General features: G+C 37.1%; 4 protein-coding genes across 6 annotated transcripts; 3 read left to right on the top strand and 1 right to left on the bottom strand.

Moving 5' to 3' along the window:
- Window positions 1–419: 419 nt before the first annotated feature.
- LOC140986772 (telomere repeat-binding factor 1-like) lies at window positions 420–4,494 on the top strand. 3 transcript variants are annotated; one of them, XM_073455125.1, is made up of 7 exons: window positions 420–583; window positions 1,008–1,164; window positions 1,284–1,501; window positions 2,030–2,114; window positions 3,248–3,331; window positions 3,489–3,833; window positions 4,185–4,494. In XM_073455125.1, exons 2-7 carry the CDS (start codon window positions 1,015–1,017, stop codon window positions 4,206–4,208), a joined length of 906 nt encoding a protein of 301 aa, XP_073311226.1. In that variant the 5' UTR covers window positions 420–583; window positions 1,008–1,014; the 3' UTR covers window positions 4,209–4,494. The 3 variants fall into 3 exon arrangements, with proteins under 3 accessions (XP_073311226.1, XP_073311225.1, XP_073311224.1); XM_073455124.1 differs by having other exon boundaries at window positions 421–590; window positions 956–1,164; XM_073455123.1 differs by having other exon boundaries at window positions 422–590; window positions 921–1,164.
- A 2,083-nt stretch (window positions 4,495–6,577) lies between these two features.
- LOC140986286 (uncharacterized) lies at window positions 6,578–9,372 on the top strand. Its single transcript, XM_073454426.1, has 4 exons — window positions 6,578–6,778; window positions 7,194–7,449; window positions 8,249–8,309; window positions 8,633–9,372. The coding sequence occupies exons 1-4, from the start codon at window positions 6,711–6,713 to the stop codon at window positions 9,232–9,234; spliced, it is 987 nt and encodes a 328-aa protein (XP_073310527.1). The 5' UTR covers window positions 6,578–6,710; the 3' UTR covers window positions 9,235–9,372.
- Window positions 9,373–12,323: 2,951 nt separating this feature from the next.
- Window positions 12,324–15,231, top strand: LOC140986785 (uncharacterized). The gene is made up of 4 exons (XM_073455143.1): window positions 12,324–13,432; window positions 13,641–13,889; window positions 13,994–14,085; window positions 14,256–15,231. Exons 1-4 carry the CDS (start codon window positions 12,599–12,601, stop codon window positions 15,037–15,039), a joined length of 1,959 nt encoding a protein of 652 aa, XP_073311244.1. The 5' UTR covers window positions 12,324–12,598; the 3' UTR covers window positions 15,040–15,231.
- Window positions 15,232–16,972: 1,741 nt separating this feature from the next.
- LOC140986482 (probable LRR receptor-like serine/threonine-protein kinase At4g37250) lies at window positions 16,973–20,258 on the bottom strand. Its single transcript, XM_073454749.1, has 2 exons — window positions 18,358–20,258; window positions 16,973–17,842 (listed from the first exon to the last, which is right to left on the bottom strand). The coding sequence occupies exons 1-2, from the start codon at window positions 20,033–20,035 to the stop codon at window positions 17,166–17,168; spliced, it is 2,355 nt and encodes a 784-aa protein (XP_073310850.1). The 5' UTR covers window positions 20,036–20,258; the 3' UTR covers window positions 16,973–17,165.
- Between the last annotated feature and the right edge of the window lie 106 nt (window positions 20,259–20,364).

Below are 20,364 nucleotides of genomic sequence, written 5' to 3'. Positions count from 1 at the left end.
ATTTTTTGTTTAGGAGGAGAGACTTCATTATAATTCTGGGAGAATTGAGTGAACATAAACCTAAACAAAAAATTTGCGTATTTTACACTCTTTGCTCATATTTTGTGATCGAAATATACAATATAATAGTAATAATAATATTTGATATAAAATAATATTATATTATTATTTTAAATAATATGACAGTTTTTTGGTCGATTATCTGATTGAACCATTAGTTTAAGATTGATTGAACCATTAGTTTAAGATAGATTAATTCAATTATCATCCATATATGAAAAATTTTATTAGTATATATTTTAAATTTTATAATATTACACCTTTCGTTTTACTATATTAATTTTATTAAAAAACTTTAAATTATCTCAAAATGATTTCAATAAAATTTCCCAAAAATAGGTTTTTAATGCATACAGAATCCACGTGGGACGACGGGCGAGATATGCAACACAAATACCGTTAGGTACAAATTATGGTTATGCCAAGGAATTGGTATACGTAGGTAGTAGAGAAGGGGGATGACGATGAAGGGGGGCGAGTCAATTCCAAGTTCAGATCTTTAAATCAAATTAGCATTATTTAGGTTTCAGGTACTCTACATCACGTGCCTCGTTGAATTCCTGATTTCCTGATCGCGGTGTAGAGAATTTTGTTCTCTGCATTCTATTATCAGGGTTAGGGTTTCGGTTTCCACGTCGTGTTATTAATTACTATTCTCTTGAAATTTTGATTCAATCTAGGATAATTTTGTCAAATTTGCTTAATTAGCCGTAAAAGAACTCTGATCAGTTAGCTCTCTGTGGAACTTTTGTTGGGGAAGTAAGATCTGGAGTTTTTGAACAAAATGAAATTTATTTGATTCAAGAACATTGACGTTGAATTTGGCGTCTTTACCTTTGATTTCATTTTGATAAGGATAGGAGACTGGAGTAATTCATGGCCTTTAGAGTTTTAGCTAGAATATGCTTTGTTAGCTGAATTTCTGAGCATCTGTTATCTTCCTAAAGTTTGTGGATGGGAGCACCAAAGCAAAAGTGGACTCCTGAAGAAGAAGCAGCTCTTAAAGCTGGAGTCCTTAAGCATGGGCCTGGGAAATGGAGGACGATCCTCAAGGATCCACAATTCAGTGGAGTTTTGTGTCTGCGATCTAACGTTGATCTCAAGGTAGATATTTTCTTTTGGTTTTATAGCATTTTTCGTTATTTTAATGGTATTTCGAAGTGTAGATGCTGAAAATTCACATGCTTATGTTTTTATAATGTCAACGAATTAATGTTTGATAGGACAAATGGCGGAATATTAGTGTCATGGCTAATGGATGGGGTTCTAGGGAGAGGGCTAGATTAGCATTAAAGAGGACACAATTGGCCCATAAACGTGGAGAGAGCTCGACGGCTCTTTCGACCATTAGTCAAAGTGACGAGGAAACAGTTGATCCAAGCCCTCTTGCCGCTTCTGGTGGTACTTCACCAACTGATGGTCCAAAGAGAGCTATAATGAGGTTAGTTATTTACTGTGAAAGTTTCACAGCTTTTCAACTTGTATTTTTCGAATTGATCCAGCTTAACAAGTTGTGTATTGTCCAATTTTCACATATCTGACTCTGACTGATTTTAAAGTTGTAATATGGCATGCTGCACTTCCTCCGGCCAGAAGTAAATAAAACAAGTTAACAAACAATTATTATATGCACTCGGAGACAAAGGGTAGAAACAAGTTCATGGATGAATTAGATAGCATTTCTATTTGCTTCTTGGAGCAGCTCTAGGTTATTTACTCATTCTACATGTCTTTGAAGTAATGCCTGGGTTTTAACATGCAAGTTCCTTCATATCCCGCACCGCACGTTCTCATAGATTGATTCAAGTTTTTCATAGCAATATATTCACATTTTGATTTTTGAGTTCCATACTTAAATAAAAACCAGAGGAGGATAAGGAGGTTATTTATCAGTATCTTGGGACTATTTTGCTGGTACGGCTAACAATTAATTACTAGGATGCTTATTTTCTTTACTTTGTTATTATAGGCTGGACAACCTCATAATCGAGGCAATACACAAACTGAAGGAGCATGGGGGTTCTAACAAGACAACCATAGCCACATACATAGAGGTGCTTATCTACTCAAGTCTATTAAATGAAGTGAAATTTATTCATTATTCGGGTTAAAAAAGTAGTATGTTTCTGTTTATTGGCTTGAAAGAGTTCCACTTTGGATAATATATGTTCTAGAACATCACAATGCCTTTGCCATGTACTCCACCTACACAAGAAATGCATTATGGTTACTTAAACATTGTTATACTCCAACTATACCTTATTAGAACACTTGTTTATTCCCCAAACAAGTATGAAATGGTACATTAGATAATTGTTGAAGTACCACATAAATTCATGAAAACCATTTCAAGGAACCTCTGTTTTTTTTCTGATTCTTTTTTCTTTTATGATGTAATATATATTATAATGGTTCATAAATTAATTTTCATGAATTCTTAAACTGTAACTGTTCTTAAGAGCCAGTTATTGCGTTAGGTGTGTACTTGCTCTTTGGAAGATGTTGTCCATAAGGAAACATATGTGACAACTTTAAGCACATTCCCTCGTGCTGAGAATGACATCTTCTTTGTCCTAAGTTTAAATAGTCGTCTATACTTGAAGAGAACGATGGCAAGAAAGAATATTATAAATACAGACAACACATCTTAGCAATTTGTTTTTTGCACTGACGGATTTGATTTAATTATCTCTCGCAGGCGACAAATGCTCATGTGCCATTTGTCAAAAATCAAACAATATCTTGAGTTTTATCGATAGTAGAATATTTTGTTTCTGAAGAGGATACACTATACACATTCGTCTTAGTGATGACTTCATTCGAGAATATTTTTCTTGTGAATTTAAGTTAACATGTCGATCAAAACAGGGTGAATCAGTCTTAAGTGTTGGCTCTAAGTTGCTGCATTTTGAAATTGGATACTTTGGGGACGGGCAATTTATCCGTGTTTGTATTACATTCTTGATAGCAGTGGAACACTTATTACGCTGACATGATTTATATTTTAACATTAGGATAATCAAAGGCCCGTGATAATCAAACATCCACTGTCTTCTTATCGCAAACCAAGGATTAGCACACTTCTTTTGGGTATTTCATACCCACATGTACAACATAGAAATCATGTTCTTTGACTAAATCAAATTTAGTAGTAGCTATCTTCTTCTGATCTTGACCGTTTCTGTAGGATCAATACTGGGCACCCCCAAACTTCAAGAGGATATTGTCAGCAAAACTGAGGCATTTGGCTACGACTGGAAAACTTATTAAGGTTCTATTGGATTTTAATTTCTAAATATCTTGATTACTGATTACTTCTTCAATTTGAAAGACAGTGAAAATAGAAGGTTTAACTTGCTTAAACGCTAATTTGATGGATTTGAAGTCGTGGTTACTTGACTTGAGTTATTGAAGTCTGTGTTTTGCAGATGAAACGTAAGTACAGAATAGCTGCAACGTCCAAATTATCTGAAAGAAAAAAGAATCCATCAGTCTCCCTTCGTGAAGGAAGACAAAAGATATCTCGAAGAATTGAATGCGATGATGCAAGTGAAAAATCTCAGATTGATTTAGAGTTAACCAAGATGAGGCGCATGACTCCAGAAGAAGCTGCAGCAGCTGCAGCTCAGGCAGTTGCTGAAGCAGAAGCTGCTATGGCTGAAGCTGAAATTGCTGCACAAGAGGCTGAGGCAGCTGAAGCTGATGCTGAAGCAGCTCAGGCTTTTGCAGATGCGGCGCTGAAGATGCTGAAAGAGAGAAACACCCCTCAAATGGTAAATCTTTTTAGCATTCTTCTATTCGTCTTTATCATCATGGAAACTTCAATAGATTCCTTGCTGTAAGTTCATTTAATTGTAAATGATGATCATGATAAAGTAGTTGCATGTTTCTTGTGAATATAGAAAAGAATATAGTGTAGGTCGTGAACATGAGGTTTACGTTCTAGATTGAGGATGCAATCAAAGGTATCCAACTTAAATTTTAGGTGATCGGTCCTTAGTTTATTTCTAACCATATCCTTAATTTGGTAGTTGGGTTTGTTCTAATTGCCAGTTTGTTTAGTTGAACCACCGTGCAGATAATGTACTCTCTATTTCTGCCTGAACTTATTTTGTTGTTTGCAGAATGTACAGATGATTCATGCTTAAGGAAGTTTAATAGTTTGGGTAATTTTCAGTCAAAATTCCGACTGACTGAACCTGGGTTTTTTCCTTCAGCGAACTTGGTCCTCCACGACTGTAAATACGACGAAGTATTTCTGATAAAATTCAGGAATCTACGAGCAATTGTGGAACTTTCTTCTTGTTAAATTTTTTAAAGGCTGTGCCTGGTTTATTGTACAGTTTTTCCATGTATTCTTAACATCTTTTGTTATGAATGGGAAATGCTTTTCACTTTGGAAATTTGTGGGTAATAAATGAAAATCTAATTACATTTTATGCATTTAAATTTAAGACAGAACAGCATTTTCATTTATTGGTTTTTTTTAACATTAAACATTTTGTCATAAAATTTACATTACGGTACTCTCCGACTTCACGCACCAAATGGATATCAGATCATCATTCAAGTTCGACTCTGTGCTCAAAATGGGCGGTCGTTTGAGCATAATAAATTTAATAATACAACTACATTTTAATATATAATAATATATTCTACACAAACAGAATAAAAAATTTATATATCGCATTTTACAAATATAATTCTTGTTTAAATTTACATGGATTCCCATCCCAGTCAGACTCGTTCACCGTTTGTCACATATTGCTGAATTTTATTTTATTTGACAATTCTCTTTTCATTCTAAGCTAAATAAATAAAAAAAAAATTTGTTTATTAAGTTTTCGGGTGATATTTATGGCTCATGTTTTAATAACAATATAATCATATGGGCTTAGCGATTGTCATTTAATATTATGAATAAATATAATAATTTATTTGCATCTTGCCAAAGAGGGCATTTGGTCTAGTGGTATGATTCTCGCTTCGGGTGCGAGAGGTNCTGTATATACACAGAGGAGCATAAAAAGAAAGATTTCAGCTTTTAAATTTTCGGAATAATTTTTTTAAAAAAATATACCAATCTATTTCTAACTCGACGTTGATTATTTGATTATTACATTGTTAACCAATTTTTCAGACAATTTTATCAGAGCTTTGAGCATAAATACGCAAAATATAAAAGGAAAATAAAAGTGCTCACATATAATCAAGCAAATATTCACGAGTTTACTTACTGTTTGATGGAGATATTGGCTTTGAACACCGGGCGGCCGGATTTGTTGAGTACTTGGAATCTCACCGCATGCAACACATGCACATAGAATTCTTAATCGGCTTGGATCAAAGTATTATATATCATACATGGGGAGTATTATTTCTCCGATGAAATAATCAATATACAGACTGAAATCTGTATTACTTTTTTTCAGTATTTTGAGTCTCCCACTCCTCTATGGTGAAAGGTTGTAGTGAGACGCTGTCTACTTGAGTACTGTGTTACTCTGTGGGATGAAGATTTTCAAGTAAGTCAATTACGTATACGATCTACACCGGAAAATATAGCTCATAAGAGGCATGATCTTTGACATTGACACCACCCTTTTAAGCATGGACCAGCAGTCATGACCCATGCAACTTCGTGATCTATCAGTAAGCTTTATTATTTAAGAATTTGAAGTTCGTCAAGTTATTGTTCCCGTTTTATATGTGATATCCTGATAAGAGCCCGGGTAATGGATGAACCGGAATACTAAATGAATAGCCCAAATCAGAGTCAATATGTAAAGAATCTTTTTTAGCAACCGGACATGAAGGTGCCCGAGATATTATCTCCCCGGGCAATCAAGAGTCCGGGCTCTCATGCAAGCTCCCGGGCACTTTTACATGGGCTATCTCGAGAAGCGCACCGCACTCAAGTGTATCGATATGGGTAATTTTATCTGTCAGAACGACATGGGTTTGGCATGTCAGAAAAGTCATCAGAAGCAGGGTATGGGCAGCCGCCTTACCATACTTAGCAGGTGGACACTGAAAACAAGGTAATGATGAGATCTACTCCTATAAATAGCAGGTATACTTCTCATTTACAGATTCAGGAAAATTTGAAATCTAAAAGCACTCACATATATCACCACATATAAAAGCCATTTTATCTTTCTTCTTCACTTGCTGACTTAAGCATCAGAGTGGATATGTCGGACACCCCTCTGGCACCCATTCACGAGTTACTTTCCTTGTTTGCAGGTCACGGTGGAAGCCATCTCCTTGCTCATTTTCCTAAAACACAACACTTATATTATCATCCGGTGGATTGCTCTGACTCTGCTCACCCGATTCATCCGAATAACATCAATATAATTTGTGATATATATTGAGTCGAGATTTAATTGTAACCAACTATTTTTTTTCACAAATTCGAGCTTTGTGTCGGGTCCTATATTTTTTTTAAACTTGTGGCCCATAACGAGAGTCCAGACCAACTTGATAGATAAAACCATCTAGCTGTCGTGATCCGAAAGTTTGTGTTTGCTAATAAAAATCATTTGTCGGATTAGGGGCTTAGGGGTTTTGCGTTGTCCATCTCCGCCGCTGTTTAGGAGAAGAGGGGTGGCGGAGTTATTTGACTTCTATTTTCATAAAACAGGATAATGTCTCGTCGGGAAGACCGTAGTTCCGACTCGAAGCGTCATCGTTCTAGATTCGATCGTGAACCCAGGTTTTGTCTAACCACCTGGATTTTCTGTTACTTCGTTGGCTTCGTTATATATTTTCCTATTTAGATGTTGAAAGTAGAAAATTTTGTCTGATTGTTCTGATTTTGTGTTAGCATTGTTTGTTTATTTTTTTTCACGTATATATACCATCTGGTTCAGCTTTTTTTTTTTTCCTTCTTCTTTTCGAAATGTTAGTATAATTAGGGCTTTTCAGTTGCACGATTCCAGCTCAGCGTCTGAATGCTGGAGCTTGGATGTTTCGATCATTCTGAAGCTTGTAGAATTTGTGGTCTGGGTCTTGTCACATGTATGTGCTGTTCTACGACCTCTTTAACCGGTGGTTTGAGTAGGAAAACCGGTTTGTAAATCATTTTACCTTTAATGATTGAATTAACAAACATGAACGATTCCTGCTAGCCCCAAGAGATCCAGGAGAGAGGGTAAACCAGCAACTGAAAGACCAGATACCAACCCCCAGTTGGACAAAGATCATTTGCACAGCAATCAGAAGCATCATCGCAGGCTCCAGGATGCATTGCCGCTTGAAGCCCCATTAGGGCGTGATGCAAAGGTTGAAGCTGGGATGGTGAGCAAAGAATCTGAAGGAAAAGCTGAAGGTAGCAATCATCCTTCTGATCCAGCCAAAGTACCTCGATCCCGGGGATACTTTCAGGTATGCTTTTTCCTTGCAAATATCATTGTAGTGGCCCGAGGAAGTTTCCTTGCATTCGCTTTTCACCATCTTATGCGAGTGTCTCATGTTTTTTTATATGGCAGGTCTGTTGAAAAGCTCTTATCTTCTGCTGTTAAAGATCATGGCAAACTAGTCTACACTAATCTTTTGTACCCATATGGATTTGGTTCTTGTTCAATAGTTAATTGTTTCATTCTTGAGTTCTGGATTTCAGGAAATATTCTGTTGTGTTAGTCCATGGATTGTATAAAGGTCAAGCTATAGGACAGAGAACAAGCAGTTGTGTTTATTTTGCGGTTTTTGGACACTGTTGTATTGACGTTTTGGTCCTATTTTCACGTGGATTAGTTGGAGCTTTTATAGCATGGTAGTTTTCAACTTAACGAGCTGGCTCAGCAGATTATTTTTCTTTTTATCTTTTCTCGGATGGATTGATGGGTAGTGGAATTTAGTGACATGCTAGCCATATCTTGTTAAAGCTGTTGAAATTAGTTAAACCATTTATGATTAATTTTAATACTCCTCTTATCTGAAACACATAATTGTTTGGGTGTCAAGAATTATGTGTCATTTTTAGGGTATCATTACATGCGTCACTTAATTTCTCAGATCTGACAGGGTAAAAAGTTTGCTTTAATCTTGTACTGATAAAAGATTTTATTTTTACTCATTCTCGAGCCATCTTATTCAGGCATTTGGATTTTTGTTCAGCCTGGTGGCTTCAAGTACCTCCATTTATATAACAGTATTTGGCCTGCCTGTCAATGTCTTATGACAGCATGATGACCGTGGCATTACCAGGCAAGATGGGAGAGGTTTCAGTCGCAGGACAGACAGCGGTAAGGTTTTTCATGATTTATGTTTCTGTGTATGTGATATGTTTGGATGATTTAATATGGATTGAGACATTGAGTATTTCAAGAATTTGGCTTGTTCTTCACTTTTCCTAATACTTCTGTGTGGCATTCTTAAGAATGTTAAATTGTTAGGTTTCCGATGGAGTTGTGCTTCGTCACTTCATCGATTAAGCTGTATAAAATGATCAGAAGCTGTATTTTAGTGCTTTTTCACTCGCAGTAAATTAGTGATAGGGTAACATCTTATTTTTTGCTGTATTTGATATATAAGGATTAGATTGTAAATTACTTATTTTCTTTTGAAGAACGTGGATGGTGGAGGGATCACAAGGCACAGCTAAACAGCAGGGTTGGAAATAAAATATTATCAAGTGATACGCGATGGAAGGATGAGAAAACTATGGAAAACAGAGAAAATAATACGTGGCGTCATGATGGATACTATGAAATGGAGGCAAATCCAAAGCCACCTGCTGCGCGTAAGAGGCCTTCCTTTAGTGAGCAAAAGATCACCACTGAGAAAGTGGACAAATCAGCAACCGCAGATCCAGCAGCAAATCTAGTGATACCAAACCCTGAAGACCGTGCTGCCAAAAGTGAGAAACGAGAGGAAAGAGTGCACTATTTGCGATATTCTGACAAACCTGAAAGACCTTTTGCACGGGAGAGGGAATCAAGCAAGGGCGAGGCATGGAGAGGTAACTTCACATCTAGAGACAGGTATGGTAGCAACGGTAGATACATAGGTAGAGATCAATTTACTGGAAGGCAAGGCTATCACCCAGCAGGAGATGGTGGCCGTGTTGAGAAATGGAAGCATGATCTATACAATGAGGCAAACCGGAGTCCGGCCCCAAAGAATGAGGAAGATCAGGTTTCAAAAATCGAAGCTCTTTTGGCATCATAAATATTTTGTTGCAGTACTGAGAAAGGCTCTTATGCCGTGGGATTGTACTTTTTTTTAGTGTGATTTGTATAAGCTCGCTGTCGAATCAAGAATAATGTGCTTTTGTGGAATCTCTGATCATTTGGAACCTTTAAAATATCTTGATGGAAAAATGTGCTGAATTTCAAAGTTTTTAAAAAGCAAAGATTTCATTTACAGTAAAAAAAATGTTAGCAAGCAGACTCCATCGATAAACAGCATGAAAGAAACTCGGTAACACTTTTGGTTAAAAATACAACGAAATACGTAGAATGTCGATTAAAAATGTAAAAAGAGTAGTGAAGCTACATTTGTTAATTTTTCTATATTTAACTTGAACAGACCGACATTTTCCAAGTTAATAATAAAATTATACAAAAATGATTGGCCTGAATACAAAAATATTATCATAATATTATTATTATTGCTAAGAGTTTACACTTCGTTCCATCTAGACTCACCAATTCCGCGATTTTCATTACAACCGAAGGCTGATTAAGGCCTAATTAAGCAAGACTAATCAGACATCGCACGAAAATTATATAGCATAATAATATAAATCCCAAAAACATCGAACATAGCATTAATTCTTGACTTTGCTTGCAGAAGCGAATTCCCTCTGCTTCAAGCCATTACAGGCGCGGCCTGGTGACTTGAACTGGTCCGAGGTCGCGGTAAAGAGATCAACGGTGGGCGGCAGCTGAAACTCGGAGCCTTCAGAGAGCAGGAGGTGGTAGCTCCGGCCGGTGGAGTTGTTGGAGAGGCGACGGTAGACGTAGGCCGGCTGCCTCTGCTTCTTGATGGCATGGAAGAGGAACGGGATTAAGCCTTCCATTGTTTCTTGGTTTTATTAATTCTCGCTGCTGATGAATTTTCTGTCGGACGATGTTTTATAGGCTTGTTTGAATGCTGGCTGGCTGGCTTGCTTTTCGGTACATCGTTGAATAACAAATGCGTAAAATGACGTTCTAATCAGGTTTGACCTTCGAACAGTTATGTCGAATGGGAAGCCTCACAGGGCTAAAAAGGTAAAAAAACAAAATATTGAATTTTTTGACATGCAAATCCGCAGCCGTGCATGGGTTTAATTAACTGGATGAGCTGTTTTTGACTGAAACCAAGAGGTATTAATTATAATGGGCAGCAAAATTCCTCCCCACGTTTTAATTAGTAAATAAATTATGTATATAATAAAAAAAAAACCTAAAACCCTCATACATAAATTATTAATATTTTCAGGAGTAGGTCTCTTGTGAGACGGTCTTACGAATCTTTGTCTGTGAGACGGGTCAACAATACCGATATTCACAATAAAAAGTAATACTCTTAGCATAAAAAGTAATATTTTTTCATAAATGACCCAAATAAGAAATCTGTATCAGAAAATACGACCTGTGAGACAGTCTCACACAAGTTTTTGCCTATTTTCAGTACTCATATGTAAACATGGTTCGCCGTTGCGATCGCGTAGACCGTTATTTCAGTTTCATTAACATTTTGCAGAACAGTTGTGGTTATCGTCACAAAACAATTTTATAATAAAAATAATTATATACTTTGAAAAAAATTAAGAACATTTTGAAAAATTTACAAAAAACAACTGCGATAGTCGTGAAATCGTCGTTTACTCAACCGTTTTAGCTTGTAACTTTGGCGCGACAACCGTCGTTCTCGTTCTGACCGTTCTACGGTGGCAAACCATATATATGTAAAGCTCAAAAATATATAAGGAACATTCTTACTTAATTAGGTATTATTTCTTTTGATTGACGTGATTAATGATTATGTTGATATATTATGTTGTGATTATTAAATTATTTTTTAGTGAGATATGAAATAGTAATTGAGAAATGATTGATTAATAAAGTTTTATAATTCTTGATATTTTAGTTTCTGTGAATCTTGAGATATAAAATTGAAGTCTCTAATGATTTTTTAAGAAGTATTGAAAATGATTTTTGATTAAATATGATATTCGAATAAATATCCTAAAAATTATGTAGTAAATTCAACACGATTATATGTACATTGAGAGTTGGAGTGCACCAATTGAGTACTTTCAACTACTTAAATTTCAAACTCTCAGTTTTCTTAAGCTGCAAATTCAGCAACATTTAATATGACGTAATGTTATTTATATATATTTATTATCTGGATCATATATATTAGATAAATATCCAACCGGGTGCCTGGCTGTGAAGGCTCTCAGCCACATGGATAGTTCAATGTGCTCATCGGCGCCTGACCCTGAGATGTGGATCATCCAAGGCATATTAGCATGGCGTACTCCTCCTGTTCGAACCGGGGTTTGAAACGATTATATTAAATATGTAATTTATAGAAGATGCTCAGTAAATATTTGAATTTAAAGAAATTTAGATATGATGTGTTAATATTCGAAGTTACTAGCTGTTTGGATATTTTGTAAAAAAAAACTATTGGTACCACAAAACCACATCAAATTCGACTTAGTCATATGATGTTTTTGTTTAATATAATAGTAAAATGAGTAGGTTTTTTGTCAGACGGTCTCACGAATCTTTATCTGTGAGACGGGTCAACCCTACCGATATTCACAATAAAAAGTAATACTCTTGGCATAAAAAGTAATACTTTTTCATGGATGACCTAAATAAGATAACTGTCTTACAAAATATGACCCGTGAAACAGTTTCACACAAATTTTTATCTAACAATATATAGTGAATATGTATGTATATATATATTAACATAATAAAATATATGTATATTTTGTATTGTTTATATTTTGTTTTTCAAGTTTTGATTTAATTATGACATTTATGAATGAAATATGATATGAGATGAATGCAAAAATTTAAGCACACTTTATTATATTATAAAAATATATATATAAATAAAAAAATGTAATAAATAAAATTCAACCGTGTTTTTTTTTAAAGTCGAATATTATATTATTAAAGTCAAATGTGTGAGGTTTAATTTGGAAATGAAAAAAACAGATTTCACAAAAAATTAGTTAAAAATGGGAAATCAAACAACAGATTTTCCGTATCTCCTCCTCATTTCCTTGTATTTTCGGATTCTTCGCCCTATTGGTGCCATTGGATTCTTTTGACTATGCATGGGAAACTTTGAATTAAACCTTATCTTCCAAGTTAGAATCCTATATCGTTTTTCACTTTTTATTTGAAAATAATCGATTCGACTTCTATTTTCCCGTTCTGGAATTTTGGTTGGTTTCCGTTTTCCCGTTTTTGTTCGATCCATCTTTGCTTAAATCGAAATTTTTAAAAATTACCAACCCTCCATATTTAAAGAAATCTGTATATTCTTTTCAAGAAACCTGATTGCGTGATAATAAAAAATGGGTTCGCTGAAGAGTGACGTTCTCTTGAAGCTTCTTGAAGACATGAAAATGGCGGAAAACGAATCCGAAGATGATCGAAAGCCTGTATTATTACAAATCAGAAGCATAATCCCAGTATTAGAAGAAGGCGATTTATGGCCAAATAGAGGATTTTTCCTTAAAGTTTCTGATTTATCCCATGCATTGTATGTTTCTTTGCCTCAAGAACAGAATGACATGATTTTAGGGAATAAATTGAAACTTGGGCAGTTCATTTACGTAGGAAAACTGGAAAATGCGCATCCCGTTCCATTGCTCAGGAGCGTAACTCCGGTTCCCGGGAGTCACCGATGCGAAGGAACTCCTGAAGATATTGTTTCACCAGAAAATTTGGTTAAGATTCTCGAAGCATCTGGTACTGTAGATAATATCGTTGAGAAGGGTGTAATTTCTGAGAAAAAGATTCCGAAGTTTTCATCCAATTCATTGATGTATGGATTGTCTGACTCTGTTTCTTTAAGGAAAGGAAATAGAGGGTTGAAGGATGGACACCGGAGAACGTTTCGTTCATTGAGTCCTTCAAAAAAATGTCGAGGAGATATTAGGGCGGATAAATGTAGCACGAGGATTCTTGATTATGGTAATAATATTGGAGACCAAGGGACAAAGAGTAGGCCAAGTTCTGTTGATTATGACAGCGATACAGATAGCGTTGTATCATACGCTTCAACAACTTGTATTTCAAAGAGAAGAAGCTGGAACGAGTCGGAGATTTTGGGAGTAAAACAGATCTTTGATTCATCGGTTGCCAAGCAGGAAATTAGGCCACCTTCCAGAAGCCGTAGTGCAAATGTTAGTTTCTTCTGTTTCTCCAAGTTCCATTGCTCTGTCTCTTGGGAATGATTGACTACTTTATCATGTTCATTAGAAAGATGTATGTTAGTAAAAAATGACTCGTATAAATTATACCAACACAGAGGTTTTGGTGCATATTTTGATATGATTTACTGCATAACTTCAACCTTGGCATAACTTGTTCTTATCTTATCAATCTCAACAGGTTTCACCAGTTCGGTCTATCAGATATGACTGCTCCGATGAACATTTTGGTTCAGTGTCAAGGAGAAGATCAGACATTGGTTCAGCCAAGAGATTAATCAAGAGAACAAACAAAAGCCAGATTTCTACACCAAAGGTCAATAATGTACAGATTCCTAATTCATTGTGTAGTTTTGTGTATGATAGAAAAGGGGCAGAAACCGGGATATTGTGGAACTATCTTCCATCAAGCTTGGTGAAACTTGGCAAGGTATAAATCACAGCAATCATAGATAATATAGCAGAAAATTAGAGTTTAGTTTTGTCCTTTTTAGCATTTTATAGATTTTGTCAATTGTATTTTTCTAACTGCAGGAGGTGATAAAGCAAAGAGATATTGCTATGCTAGCAGCTGCAGATGCTCTGCAAGAGGCTTGTGCTGCTGAGAAATCGCTTCGCTCATTAAGGTAAGGAAAATAAGCGCTCATGATTAGTTTTTTCCTCGATTTCTTGTTAAATGACATTGCGATTTAGTGTGGATCACATATTAGAGTTCAAATAAATTATGACAAGGAGAAAGTGAATGGCCGTTAATTTCTTGAAGACTTTTAGTTAAGCAGAATTTTACTTCTTGCAGCTTGTTTTCGGAGTTGCCTTTGGCAGAAGGAGAAGATCTCCAACCACGCGCTGATAAGTTTTTGGAACTTCAAGATGATTTAGCTCGTACGAGGATAATAATGCAGTCTCTTACAAGCATAAGTCCATTTAGGACACAAGAATCCGGATCCCTCAGCACCAATTCAATAAAAGAAGCGTTGGATATTGCTCTTGAAAGAAAGAAAAATGCAGCAACATGGATAAAATCAGCAGTAGCCGTGGATCTCTCTCCGGCCTCATCTGTAGTTGATCCCTTGTCAAATCCAACCGTTTCCACTGTCAAAAAATCGAGTGCGTCGACCCAAAGTACAAAACCGAAAGGCAGTTGCATCGTTAAAAAGGCCACAAGCAACACTAATGTTCCTCTTTTATTTGCTTCAGAAAGAGATGATCAGAATGAATGGACTAAGGGAAGTACTTTAACTGCTGCTACTGACTTGGCTGCATGCTTAGACGACGAAAGTAGAAAGCTGTTTCTGGACGATGTGGAGGAATATTTGGATGAAGTCGAGAGAAAATGCTCCTCGACGAAGCGTCAAAACTCCATTGCTGGTATGATGTACAGAGTGAAAAAGCTGAGCGACTGGCTGGATTTGATAGTAAATAAAGAGGGAAATCTTCGAAAAGATGGAGGAAGGTTGAGTTCTGATGATTTGGAAGATTCTGAAATCGAAATTTGCGGGAGATTGAGGAACAAGATCTACGTGATCTTGATGAAGCACATCGAGCGAACTGCAATGGCTTTTGAATCTAACAAGAACTGATGATAAGTGTACAAAGTTTCACATTGTGTATCAATCAAAGATCGACTGTGCAGCAAGATTGGTTGATGTATATAGAGTCGGTTGCAGTTTTAACCAAGATTTGGTACTACAATATTTCAAGACACTGCTTCTTAATTATAATTATAAGGTTTTAGAGCATACATCATGTGATATTCGAAATGAATATTAAATTAGTTATAGATAATACTAAAAAATCATGCTTGAAGTTCACAACAGATCTATTGACTCCCCTATTGCCAAGTATCTGTAAAGCTGGGATCGAGTTAGTGTACTGCTAGAGCCATTGTATAAATTATCCTTGTTCAATTTTATGGTACTCTAAAAAATTAGATATAATATATCAATGACTACCAACTTTTCCATGTAAAAGAAAGAAGCAACCGGAGTAGTTCTTAAATTCGAAATTAAATCGTAACACTCTCCTTTCCTTAAAAAAAATCAAATTGTAATAATTCTCTTCTTCCAACTAAAAAACAAAAAGACAATTACTTTGATTTGCCCAATAATTGGTATTGTACTAAAGAAAGCCACACACTTTCAGCTAACACACAGCTGAAATTTAAGAAAGAACCAAACTTTAAAGTACTAAATGGCCAACTTCTGTCACAGGCCTACCGTTATCATCTTCTTCATCATCTATCCTCACCGCCCGCCCACTACTCCGCCGATGTCACGGCCTTACGCGCTTTCAAATCCGCCATTGAGCCCACCTCCATCCCCCCCGAACTCCTGCATCGCCACCTGGAACTTCTCCACCGAGCCCTGCACCATCCCACGCACCGATCACTTCACCTGCGGCGTCACCTGCTTCGGCGGAAGAATCATTCAGCTCACCCTCGATTCACATGGTTAAGATGGGAAGCTCACCCCACTCATTTCCCATCTCACCCAGCTCATCACCTTCGATCTCTTCTCTTTCTAATTTGAAAAGCTTAATCCTCGACTCAACTCATTTTCCAGAGCAATCCCGCCGTCTATTGTCGCCCTTGAATCCCTGAAATATCTCGATCTTTCGCGAAACTCCCTCTCCGGCTCGATGCCGAGCGTGAACTCTTCGGCTGGGTTAACGAGACTCGACTTAAGCTACAATAATATCACCGGTTCATTCCCCCAGCTTCAGCCAAAGCTCTACGAATTACCTATGAAACCTAATCATCTATCGGGCTCGCTTATCAAGTCTCCATTCAACAGGTTAACTCGGTTAATGACTGTGGAACTCAGCGGAAATTCGTTCACCGGGACCCTCGATTCCTGGATTTTCTCACTTCCTTCCTTGCAGATAATCAATTTATCCAACAACAGCTTCACCAGAATCGTTACTTCTAGCGAGCTCATCGCTGTTGATCTGAGCTTCAACAAAATTGAAGGGCTTTTACCCACCAATTTCGCTGATTTCCGGTGCTACGGCCTGCATTATTCGCAATTTTGCTTGAAATTTTCCGACAAGACCTTGACTGGTCTTTCAAAGCCCTTCAAATCTTGGTAAAAAGTGTCCCTCAATTATTTTTATCAATTATTATTAATATTCTTTAAATGCATATATAGAATTTCCATCTGATATGTTACGTTATGATATTAACTGCTCAACCCCCATTTTTGCTCACAAAATTCTCCGCCCACCTACGTTTTCTATTTCAAATAGTTATTAAAAGAGTAGTTATCTCGTGAAACGGTCTCACAAATTTTTATTTAGACGGATCAATCCTACCGATATTCATAATATAAGATATATGTATCACAAAATACGACTCGTGAGACCGTCTCACACACAAATTTTTGCATTATAAAAAATAGACATAAAATTTAGTTTCGATTGACGTTAAATTATAATATGATTTGTGCCCTAGCTCGGCTGATAGAGTTTGAATTGACAAGGCGAATTCGGGTCGCTTTTGCACCATTAGAAACTTGTAAGGGCCGAAGAAAGATCACTTCCATTATAAGTTGTGCTAGTACCATGATCATTACTTGGTCAAATTAAACTCACAAAACATTCATTAAGGACAGAATCCTCACTTCTTTATGCGAACAAATGATTCCAAGTCCAAAAAGACTAAAGAAGGACTTTATCCAATAGCAGATTATGCTTCCAGCTTGAGAATGAATTAGAATGCAAAAGAGCATGGGATTTTCTCCAACACATGAAGTGCTTCTTTCATGCAAGGTCTCTTATGCGGGATTAATGAAGCACAACTAAATCCAAGCTTAAACCAGTCCAAAATGGCATCCTCTCGCCCTGCCATGTCGCCCCTTAGTGACACGTCAACCATACTAAGAACTCCAGCTGCGTCTTCGGCCACCGAGCCAGCGGTCCACTGGTTCAACTCCCGGTTCATGAACACCTTCCCTGTCAGAAGCTCAAGTAACAAAATCCCGAAAGAGTAAACATCCCACTTTGGGCTGGGCTTAAGGTTTTGGAGCGACTCGGGAGCATGATACGGAGACGTGCACCCCACAAACCCCATAGGTGTGATGTAGGGGCTCGTGTTCACCATTTGATTCATTCGTGGATCGTGGTGCGACGACATTGGTTTCATGCTGCCGAAATGCCTAGCTAACACGTGCCATTTCGTTTTGTGGCTTTGTGTTCCATGTATGAGCCAATGGAGTCCAAAATCACTTATGATAGGCTCCATATCCGGTGTCAGCAGAATGTTGCTGGGCTTTATATTTCCATGCACATGTTTCTTCTCATGGACGTACGTTAGTCCTCTGGCCACACCTTTTGCTATCTTGAGCCGGGTTTCCAAAGGCAAATTATGTGGAGATGAACTTGTTTTCCCTGAAAAATATCCAGAAAAGGAAACAAAGGGTGAGTTGATTAAGTGAAAGAAGAAATTTCATGATTTGTGTAAAGAAATTAATCTCACAAGTACCACTCTCATCGTGTTTAGCACCAAGATTTAGCTCTGTGCAACTTTTTCCCGTGAAATATGACAAGTTGCTGTCTCTCAATTATTGTTAGTGTGTGTAGATGCAGGTTTAAGGTGATGTAGCACATGCCTTTGGCTTATTATATGAATTCTATGTATAAAGTATTTTCAACCTTATTTGCCTCACATGGAGGACCGTGGGACGAAGAACATATTTTACCTCCAAGATAGTCTCAAATCGTTGCTTGAATTATTCCATCTAATACAACAAAAAATAATGTTTCTGGTCCCAAAATTAGTCATGGAAATTTGAGGAAATATCAATAATTTAGCATGAAAAAGACATGACCATGAGTACAATGAGAAACTCACCGATAAATTTTTGGAAAAATACTGCTGTCAGTTTTGAGGAAAAAGAACTTACTGTAATGCACAGAGGCCAAGCTTCCGTTGGAGACATACTCATAGATAACAAGTTTTTCGTCGTCTCCGTAATAGAACCCTTTAACTTGAACTAAATTTTGATGTCGTAACTTGGCGATCGCCTTAATGTGGTTCTCAAAATCCTTCAATGTTTTAACTCCGCTCTCTCCTATTCGCCTGACAGCAAATGCAGTACCATCTCGAATCACAGCTTTGTAGACTATGGAAGAACTAGTCGTTGAACTGATAACATATGCTGAAGCCTTCAGCAATGTGTCAAGGTCTAGTTCCGTCTCACCATCAATCATCACTAGGAATCTTTCGTTCTTGAATAGTTCATTGTGGTGAAGCCGATTTTCGGGTTGATCATGGATTATGTAGTTAACATTGTTTTCATCAGAATCTGAACTTGTGGCCTCTGATGTTTCCTCACCATTTGTAATGGTTAAACAAGGACAAACGGGACGGTTTCTTGGCTCTGTTGTTATTACTGCTGGCTCTGAATCTTTCTTGAATAAATACGCATTGGCTGTTGTTGAGATCGATTTTTCTTTGGTTTCTGCATTTGCTTTCTTGCCCTTTTGGTATATGAAAAGAAATACCAGTGCGAGAACTCCAATCCCCGCTAAGTTTCCAACTGCGATTCCTGCTATGGCCACCGGTTTTATATGGTGTTGTGGTGGATTTCGAGCTCCATTTGCTGCTGTTTCGGGAGAATCATGCGATGGATCTATAATCAATGGAATGGCTGCTATCGCCGGAGCTGATGTGCTTGAGGTAATATTTGGTGGGATTGCGAGTGTGGAGGGAACCGAGCATGGTTTCTGGACTGGTTTGCCGCAGAGGCCTGCATTTCCTGCATAAGAGGCTGTTCCTTGATTCAGTAAAGGCATGGATTCTGGGATTTGGCCAGACAAATTGTTGAACGAAAGATCGATCGTGGCATTCTGTGGGATTCTCGAAGCGAATTCAAGAGGTACTTGGCCAGAAATGTTGTTCGATGAGAGATTCAAGTACCGCAAGTCCACCCCACCAAACTCAAGTGGCAATGATCCACTCAAGAAGTTTGAAGACAGGTCCAAGAACTCAACAGATTGCATCCGACTCGGGACAGGGCCTGAAAAATAGTTATTTTTCAGAGAAACAACACTTGAATTTTGTATTAAACTCTGAGGAATGTTGCCAGACAAGCCATTGTCAGACAAATTCAGAAGCTTAAGATTCTTCGGCCCTGAAATAAACTCATGAAGCCCGCCGGAGAGCGCATTATTTGACAGCGAAAGAACTTGAAGCTCTGAAGCGTTGAGAAGCGAAGATGGCAGGGTTCCATTCAAGAAATTACTAGACAAATCAAGTGTTCTCAAGTGCTGAATGAGGCCTAAATCTTCCGGGACAGTGCCGACAAGCTTCGAATTCGGGAGAATTAAGCTCACAACTCGAAGCATTGAGCCAAAGTTTTCAACATCAGCGCATGTTACACCAGCCCACAGACACGGTGTAGCATCACTGTAGTCCCAGTTACCAAGAGCAGATAAAGGGTCACTGACAACTGAGTATTTGAAAGAAAGCAACATGGATCCATCTAAGTTCAGACCAAACGCAGGAACCAGAAGAAGAAGAAAAACCAAAGAAAATGACTTGATGAAAAGCAGAATTTTGCTGCCCATCTTTTTCTTCATTTTTTTGTAATCAAGACTTGAGAAGATAACCAGCTCTGCACAGAACAAGTTCCTATATCAAGAAAGTAAACAGAGAGTGTAGAGAGAAAGGGTAACCAACTATGGAGATGTTTGTTTAGTTGACCAAAAAAGATTGGGGAATTTAAGTAAAGTTGGTGAGATTACAGCTTTAGAGGGAAAGGCAGCTAACTTCTCTGCTTTTAAGGTTAATAATTTGAAAATTGGAGTTTAATGATTATGGTACAATATACTTTGAGGGTCAGTCAATTTTTAGATTATAATTTTTATAGAAAAAACAAAACAATTTATAGATTATAATTTTTTTAAAA

The sequence above is a fragment of the Primulina huaijiensis genome, chromosome 10, assembly GCF_012295235.1.
Source record: "Primulina huaijiensis isolate GDHJ02 chromosome 10, ASM1229523v2, whole genome shotgun sequence".
NCBI classification, from domain to species: domain Eukaryota; kingdom Viridiplantae; phylum Streptophyta; class Magnoliopsida; order Lamiales; family Gesneriaceae; genus Primulina; species Primulina huaijiensis.
Note: the sequence above shows the minus strand (reverse complement) of the source record. Positions and strands in the feature narration are given on the sequence as shown.